General features: G+C 47.1%; 1 protein-coding gene across 2 annotated transcripts in view; it reads left to right on the top strand.

Annotated features, from left to right (window-relative positions):
* The window catches only part of TRMT44 (tRNA methyltransferase 44 homolog), a 36,608-nt gene that overhangs the window by 17,955 nt on the left and 9,411 nt on the right, over window positions 1-9,242 (top strand). For both annotated transcript variants that reach the window (XM_027773599.1, XM_027773600.1), the window contains exons 7-9: window positions 3,771-3,877; window positions 5,686-5,869; window positions 7,765-8,176. In XM_027773599.1, the coding sequence (XP_027629400.1) occupies window positions 3,771-3,877; window positions 5,686-5,869; window positions 7,765-8,176 (703 nt within the window). The remainder of the gene's footprint in view (window positions 1-3,770; window positions 3,878-5,685; window positions 5,870-7,764; window positions 8,177-9,242) is intronic.

Here is a 9,242-nt window from a genome sequence, read left to right as displayed (position 1 = left end):
CACCCCGCAGGGGGGATGGTCACGCCGCAATCCCTTCTCCTCCATTCTCCTCTCGGGATCTTGGGCACGCACACACACGCGCCCGGCGTGAGTTTTTTAAGCCACCAGGTCCGGGACACGAACCGCGGTCGACTACGTGGGAGTCCAGCAACATAGCCATTACGCTAACTGCTGGTTCCCAACTTGACTGTCCTTTGGGCCAGACACTATCCACTGCCCAGCAGCTTGCCTCAAGATCTCTATCCATGTACTTAAATTCATGGACACGTCTAGGTCACAGATTTTCATCTATCACAACATGGAATGTTGATTGGAGAAATGAAAAATCATTTGCTTTTCCTTATGGAGACTGTTGGGAACATACAAAGGCATATACTCATCTGCCAGCTGCAGCATTTATTGTCTGCTGTGCCCCTGCCCCACAGGTTAACCCCTGCGGTTATTGCCAGACAAATCTCTAGTATCATGTCATTCGTAAATAGAAGATGAAATTTCCAAGACTTCATATACAGAAAAAAATACCTCGTGACTTTTCTGACAGCCTAGTATTTTCTACTGGCTTCGCCTTCTTTTATAGTTGAAAATAGTATTGCAAGAAAAAAAAAAAAAGATTAGAAGAAGGGAAGCTTGTTTATTTTTTTCTTATCCAAGGAGGCCTCAAAAAAGTCTGTGGAGGGCCATCAAGTGATACAGAGGGTAAGGCGCCGGATCCTCTGTGGTTTGAGTCCTGGACCTGGCAGCTTGAAAAACATGCTGGACACATGTACAAAGATGTCCAAAGTCCTGAGGAGAATATGGAGAAGGGATTGTAACTGGGAGTGGTTTCCCACTTTCCCTCTGTCTCCTTCCAGCAAGCACACATGCCCGATGGCAAACATCTTGGAAAAGAAAAAGAAATTATGGAAGTATTTGAATGAAAGTATAAGTTCATTTTTAGTACTAAAAAATCTTGGAATCGTGTCAGCATCAATTTTTTTTCATAATATACATTTCTTATGAATGTTTTGAAGGTTCCTCATATTTATACCTGCTTACTCTACAGATTTGCAGTTGCACATGTACGTTTATGTATTTTTAAAATCTCGGGTTTGAAGAGTATTGGTAAATATGCAGACTGTAGATTCCTACAGTAAACTTAACCAACTTGGGCTCTCAATTTGGGTATGAAGTTGGTGATCAGAAACTACAAAAGTAGTTGATTTCAGAATTCTGTTTCTCAGCTTAAAACAACTACAACAACAATACATTCTTTTGGTAAGAAGCTCAACCAGTGATTGAATAAGCCCTCTGTTTAAGTCAGAACCCTAGGGAGGAGCTGGCTGGTGTGAGGCGCCCTCTGGAGAACAGGTAGAAGGTTCTAGTTCTTTACTCATGTTCCCTAGAGACCTGCCTCAGACTACTTGGTGGAGTCATCTGACTCAGGAAAACCCACCCGACCACTCTGTCGGGGGAGGTCTGCTAATGAGAATGCTGTGCTCTAGTCTGGCATCCATTTTTCCCCCCTTACCCCCGGACCTTACGTGTCAGTCCTGCTGGTTCCGGTGTTAAATACACCAGGCAGAAGCCAACTGCATTTCTGCCACGCTCTGTCTTGGAGGAGCATGGCCAGCATGAGAGCTATTTTGTCGGCAAGTTTGATGTTTTCTAGTAAACAGCTTCCTCCCAGTCACAGCCTAGTGAGTTCCATGAATAGGTGCAATCCAGAAAGTCAAAGGCCAAGCACGGGATAGAACTTCTTTCTTTCAAAGGCCTCATTTGGTTGTAAGCGAGAGAGTGGTAAGAAAAGCCACCTGTTTATAACAACTGTGTTGTGATGATCACAAATTGTCTTCATTTTGCAGAGCAACATACGAAATAGGAACATTGCAATTTGCTGTATTCAGAATGCCAATTAGAGCTTATGATAGAACAGGTGTGGCTTTGTTGTCTCCAGGGCTGCTGCCAAGATGGCTGGAAAGGTGGCTGTGGTAATTACCAAGTGCAGAGTGTGTTTAATTAATTCAAGCCATTTCAAGAGACTATTGGGCAGATTTAAATCTAGAGTGGAGGGAGTAAAGAATAAATAGTACCACAGGTTTGTTTTTCCTTCGGGTAGATTATATTTTTACCAGTTGAACAATACTCTTTAGCATTTTAACATCTATGTAAATAGAAGCACATATGCTTATTTAAGAACTAGATGGTAGATTTCAGTTTATTTCTACCTAAATCTTGTCTGTAGAAGACTCCTATAGTTGGGTGTGTATGTACAAATATTTACATATGTGTGTTTATATGCTTATATATTTCAGAATGTCTTCCCCTGTTTTGATCAGGGATAGCACTTCTGTTTATTATTTTGCAACCTTAAAATTAAGACTTTGGGGGACCAGCAGTTGGCGTAATGGCTATGTCGCTGAACTCCCATGTAGTCGACCTTGGTTTGAGTCCTGGACCTGGTAGCTTAAACTCGCACCAGACACATGTGCGTGCGTGCCCAAGATTCTGAGAGGAGAATGGAGAAGGGATTGTGGTGTGGCCATACCCTCTGGGGGATGAGTTCTTGCTTTCTGTCTCTCTGTTTCTCTCTGGGGAGCACACACGCCCTATAGCAAAAACCTCTCAAAAAAATTAAGATTCTGGAATGGTCACATAGTATCTCCTCACTGTCTCTGGTTTTTACTGACTGATTCACTATGAGACTTTTGATTTCAAAAATTAATGTAGGCCTACTAATTTTCAAAAAGGATAGAGTTTTCATTTACAGGTTTTTTTTTTTTTTAAGTTTTTATTTGTTCATTTTCTCCATGAGAGACAGAGGCAGAGACAGCACCATCAATAGGGTCTCAGTGCCGCAGCCTACCCTCAGCCAGCTCCAGATCATGGGCACATGTGCACCTAGACTATACCAGGAAGTCTCTGGACGCAAACCCAGAACCTTCCCACTTGCGTGGACCTACAGCATCACTGGGCCACTGCCCAGCCCCCATTTAAAGTTCTTAAATCACAGATGCAAACTGTTCATTATTTTCACTATGGAAATTGTCAGAATGTTTAAAGTGCCTATTCAGTGGCCGCTTACTCTGAGAGTTTACAGAAGATAACAGGAAAGACTAACGTAGCCTCATGATGTAAATTCCTCCTCTGCTCTGTCTCTCATAGACAGGCCTGCGTAGAGGAGAGGCCCTGCGAGGTGCGCCAGTGCATCACGTCACGCACTTCTGTTGGCCAGACTCAGCTTTCCACTTACCCACTCTTTTTTTTTTTTAAAGAATTATTTTATTTAACTTTATTATTATTATCATTGTTATTTTCCAGTTTGATCAGAGAGACAAAGAGAGAGAAAGTGAGAAAGCAAGCCACCAGGTCTGAGACTTGAACTGTGGTTGGCCATGTGGGAGTCCAGCGCCCTTAACCACCATGCCACTTGCCGGCCCCCACTTACCCACTCTTAAGGCTATTTGTCCTTCCACAAATGCCGAAGGTAGGCAGTTCATGTACCCCATCTCTCTTCCAGCTCCTGTAAGATCCCGTGTTTAGTTATTGAAGGGAGGCTAGAAGTCAGGCAAGTGCCGTTAGTTTCTGCAGTGATGACCCTGAAGTTGCTCGTTGCCTACCCTGTAGGGCAGGCACATTCACTTCCTGGGAACTCAGCAAGCCAGAGGGCCGAGGAAGGCTCCACTGCAGACCCTGCAGTGTGTGCCTCCAGAGCTGTGCTCCTTGCTGGGTCTTGCAGGTTCATCACTGAGGTAAAGAGGAACATTTTGTCTTGTTGCATGTCATTCCTGTAGGAAGATGCAATCACCCCCAACGATGAGACCCTTTTCCCTGATGTTGATTGGTTAATCGGTAACCACTCTGATGAGCTCACACCATGGATACCTGTCATTGCGGCCAGGTGAGTAGAGAAGTTGGCTGGTGAGTGGCTGGGACGTCCGGACAGCTACACCGTGCTATCTTAGCCTGTAGCCGGTAATCACGTGGGGCTTTGAACACTTGGAATGTGGCTGTTTCAGACTGCCTGTTGAACAGAGTTGACTAAATTTAAAATATTTTCTTGGATTGTTGGAAAAGTCATGACTTTTCAGATGTTCCAGTATTTTACTTTTAAAACATGGCTACTAGAAAATGTGAAGTTACATGCATGGTTCACATTATATTTCCATTATTAGACCAACACAGATCAAAAATGATGATTATTTACATTGTACTAATCTAGCACCCCAGCATCCCAGCCTCAGCCAGCCCGTGCTATGGGCTTGCATGTACTCAGCATTCCCAGGGAAGTTTCAGGACTTGAACCCAGGACCTTTCCCATATGGTCCAGTGCACCACACCTGGCCCCTAATTACTTCTCTTGATGACAAGATTTAGATCCAGTGCTGAAAGGTGTACCTTTCTCTGGAGGTTTTTCTGATGATAAAGTTCGTCTTCAAAGGAAAAATCTGTCAGTAGATAGACCCTTTGCAGCAGCAAGGGCCCTCTCCTGGCATCTGTCAGCAATGGCTTAGGTTTTACACCAGGAAGAGACCCCAGCGTGTTGTTCCTTAATATCACGTTGCCCTGTCTCTTTTATCAAAGGCTCTTTTGAACTGGGTATTATTGTGATGATCCCTCTGTATTTGTGATAAAGCATGTGTGCGTGCACGAGAGAGAGAGGAGCACCGTCTGGGGTTTGGTCCTGCTGCAGTCCCTTTCCTCCAGCCCTCCAGGCCATCAGCTCTTGGACGCTCACACACACCTAATGTCTTTTCAGTCTGACAGGCTGGGGATTCGAACCAAGGTTAACCACGTGGGATCTGGCTTCTCTTAGTGACACATCACATCTCCGCAGAGCCAGCCCTGAACTGCTTTAGTTCTCAAGTAATAACGTAGTTCAAGGATCAAGTGTTAACCTAATCATTGTTATGCCTGCCTCTGAAATTTCGTATTCATAGCTGAAATCTCAAAGAACTTCAGGAAATTTTCTATCCCACTTGACAAGAAAAACTATGGCGGAAATTTTTTTTTTTTTTTTAGGGGGTTTTGCTATACGCCAGACAGACAGAGAGAGACAGAGAGACACAAAGCGAGACATCCCCCAGGGGGGATGGCCATGCCACAATCCCTTCTCCTCCATTCTCCTCTAGGAATCTTGGGCACGCACGCACATGCGCCTGGCGTGAGTTTTAAGCCACCGGGTCTGGGACGCGAACCGTGGTCGACTACATGGTAGTCCAGTGACATAGCCATTACGCTAACTGCTGGTCCCTGGAAAGTATTTTTTATAACAGTGCTTGGTCCATATTTTACTGAAAAGACATACTGTGCTCCATTGTTATTAGAGGCTACACTCAATTTCTTTGCATGAAAACCATTATTAGCCAGGACTAAATCTGTCTTTTGCTATTGCTATGTGACTTGTGCTAAATTTTCTTTAATGAACCTGTGCCTGGTTTTTGGTTTCTGTGGCTATTCTTTATTTTGAGAGGTTTTTGCTATAGGGTGCATGTGCTCGCCGGAAAGACACAGAGAGACAGAAAGCGAGAAATCACCCCCCCAGGGGGGATGGCCATGCTGCAATTCCTTCTCCTCCATTCTCTCGGAATCTTGGGCACGCACGTTTAAGCCACTGGGTCTGGGACTCGAACCATGGTCAACTACTTGGGGAGTCCAGCGACATAGGCATTATGCTAACTGCTGGTCCTGGCTGTTCTTATTTTGAAGGTCTTCTTACAAATGCCGCTTCTTTGTCCTTCCGTGCTGCTTCTTTGACTTCGTGGGAAGATACCACCGGAGGCAGAGTAGCAGGACTCAGTACCGAGAGTACCTGGATTTCATCAGAGAAGTGGGGCTCACCTGTGGCTTTCACGTGGAGGAAGACTGCCTTCGAATCCCTTCAACCAAGAGAGTATGTCCTGAGCATCGTTGTCCTCCATAATGTGTTCACATTTAGGTGGGAGGCCTCAGACTGTGTCACAGACCAAGATACACACAGTGGGGGCTGTCACTGTTCAGACTTACTCTGGAAGTAGCCTTTCAGGCTCATCCGAAGAGCTTCTTGTTATTCTCCTAAATGTCCTCTATTTTGCCAAGTCTTAGTTTTCTTAGTTTGGAATTGCTTTTTGAAAACAGCTGAAGTTGGGTCATCTAGGTAGTCGGAGGACCCTCCAGTTGATTTTTGCATTCACCTTTCTCTTACTCGTCACCAGACACACCAGGGACTGTCACTTGATCTTCCTGAGCTCGAGCCATCTTATCCCTGGGAGGTTTGGGGGATCAGCTGTGAGAGAGCACATAGATGGCGTCATAGCTTAAAGCAGTCCACGCACAGTGACGTCTAGGGACGGAGCGCACGCGGCTCTGCTCTGCCAGCAGAGGGCAGAGCTGGGGAGAAATACGGTGTGGCCATGGTATAGTTAGATTGGCGTTCATCGCCTAGAACCTGGCTTTGTAGTTAAGGCCGGGAGAGGAAGCCCATGGGCTTCCTCGGCAGCACTGCTGGAGTAGGCCCCTGTCCCGCGGGCGCTGTCTGAAGCGCAGCCGTCGCTTGGACATACTAAGGAAGGAGATTAGCACAGTGGCCTTTCCCACACAGTACATCAGTGCTGTGCCAGGGCTCGTGTTTCTCACTGCAGCGAGGTTCGTCCAGCGTCTCCTTTTACACTTCCCTGAGAACTCCACAGCGTTAATGCGAGCACCTGCGCGAGGTGCTGAGGTGAGTGCAGTGTGATGAGAACGGGTAGGTTCTGAGCTCAGTAAATGCAGACTCTAATTTGTAGGCCTTTGTTAGATCTGTGTGATTTTCCCTGGGCTTCTGCTATTTTTAATTTTTAAATCATTTGGTGTTTCTTTTTTCTAAGTTTATTTCCTCCATGAGAGGAGAGACAGAGAAAGTGAGGGAGGGAAGGCAGGGGCCCCCGTAGGGTATTCACACTGTGTCCAACCCCCAGCCTCAGCAGCCCAGATCATGGGCACATGTGTTAGGCATGTGCCTGGATACTGGGGTTTGAACCCAGGCCTTCCTGCATGGATCCAGTTCCAGTGCTGGGTGCTCATCTTTCCCTCTGGTATGCGTTTTTAGTCTAATATTCTTTTCATGATAGATGTCTGAAACCTGTGTGTAGTTTGTACTCTAGAAGAAGGGAACCCCACAGAGAGCATTGCGAAGTTATATGCTCCTGCAGTACATCAGTGCTGTGCCAGGGCTCGTGTTTCTCACTGCAGCGAGGTTCGTCCAGCGTCTCCTTTTACACTTCCCTGAGAACTCCACAGCGTTAATGCGAGCACCTGCGCGAGGTGCTGAGGTGAGTGCAGTGTGATGAGAACGGGTAGGTTCTGAGCTCAGTAAATGCAGACTCTAATTTGTAGGCCTTTGTTAGATCTGTGTGATTTTCCCTGGGCTTCTGCTATTTTTAATTTTTAAATCATTTGGTGTTTCTTTTTTCTAAGTTTATTTCCTCCATGAGAGGAGAGACAGAGAAAGTGAGGGAGGGAAGGCAGGGGCCCCCGTAGGGTATTCACACTGTGTCCAACCCCCAGCCTCAGCAGCCCAGATCATGGGCACATGTGTTAGGCATGTGCCTGGATACTGGGGTTTGAACCCAGGCCTTCCTGCATGGATCCAGTTCCAGTGCTGGGTGCTCATCTTTCCCTCTGGTATGCGTTTTTAGTCTAATATTCTTTTCATGATAGATGTCTGAAACCTGTGTGTAGTTTGTACTCTAGAAGAAGGGAACCCCACAGAGAGCATTGCGAAGTTATATGCTCCTGTTAAGAGGCTTGTTTTGCTCTCTTCAAATGCAGGTCTGTCTTGTTGGGAAATCCAGAACGTACCAGCCCGCTGCAGAAGTTTCTATTGATAAGCAGAGGACTCAGTACATCCACAGCCGGCGTGGCTGCCCTGTGAGTCCAGCTGGTGGGGAGCCGCCCTCTTCTGCACCCCAGCTTGCTGCCAGCACTGCTGGTCACGGCGACAGTCACAGCACCTTGGGTGAGGCCCAGTCTGTTGAGCACAGAGCAGAAACGCAGGCCCAAGGGCCCTGGCTGCCCGGATTTCACCCGAGAGGGAAAGCGGAGCCTGTGAGGAATTGTGCCACTCTCCCTCGAGATTTTGTGGACCAAGTGGTTTTGCGAGTGGCAAATTTGCTGTTAGGTGGGAAGCAACTAAACACAAGAAATGATCAAAGTGGGAATGTGAAGACCTGGAATGCAGGAGGTGAGCCATCTATTAAGTCACCCCAGACCGGGACGTGATGGGTTTCAGGGAGGTAGGGCTGGGTCGTCCTTTGTACTTAAATACACTCTACCAAAGACGTCGATGATATAGAGGCTGTTTAAAGCTCATTCTTTGGATTTTTCCTTAGTTCCTGTTACCGTAAAGGGCTTTGAATACCTCAGGGGAGGGAGGCTGAGGCCAGGGAGTGGTAGCGGTTGGGCCCTAATTAACTTTATGAAAAACCACACAGGTTCATGGGCTGGAGTATTCATTTTCAGTCTGTAGAAATTGTTCAGAAAGCAGGTTACCAAATGTCAGACAAGTGTACTGTCCCCTTGAATCTGGGGGGGTTTTAGAGATACTGTCATTTGATCATTTCTCTTTGAAATGCCCAAAGTACGTGGCTCATTATGACAGACATTATGACAGACGGGAGGATGTTGCCTCTGGTGGCTCTCATGGACGAGTAGTGTGCTGAAATCAGTGGCATTCAAGAGAGACAAGGACCGCAGCATGAGCTTTGATGCTTGACCCAGCGTTTAAGCTTCTCGGGGCTGTTCAGTAAGGATCGCTCTCCCCTCTCCCCTTCCCGGCAGCATGATGCTGAGCAGCCGCCAGAGGGCAGTGTGGGGCTGTCTGTTCTGGGATGGTGACTTGTTCTCTGATTTGGGCTGTTGGACAAGAGCAAGGAACCCAGCCCGTTGGCCTTTTCCTGCACAGTTTATTGCTGAACCTTGCCCAGCTGGCCCTCTTGGGGCTACAGGTCAGGGAGGAGGTCACAATCATATGTGACTGTTGTGACCAAATTATGCTCAAGTTTCCTTCCTCATTTCACCTGATGTTATGTGGCAGGACCATCACACATGCTCCCCTCCAGAGGTAATCCTAGCCTGGTAGCACTGTCAGAAGGACCTGTCCAGTGAGCCGATTGGCCAGCGCCCTGGCTGGGACAGCCCCCACATACCCCGGGGTCTCCAGGCTGGTTCTGCATCCCAGATGTGCCCTACTACAGAGGAAGGCGGGCTGTGGGTAGGGCCTCTTAGCGGAGCTGGCATAGCACAGCAGG

This window comes from Tupaia chinensis, unplaced genomic scaffold (genome assembly GCF_000334495.1).
Source record: "Tupaia chinensis unplaced genomic scaffold, TupChi_1.0 Scaffold000360_1, whole genome shotgun sequence".
Taxonomy (NCBI): Eukaryota; Metazoa; Chordata; class Mammalia; order Scandentia; family Tupaiidae; genus Tupaia; species Tupaia belangeri.
The sequence above is the reverse complement of the archived record's forward strand: the minus strand, read 5'-3'. Positions and strand labels throughout refer to the sequence as shown.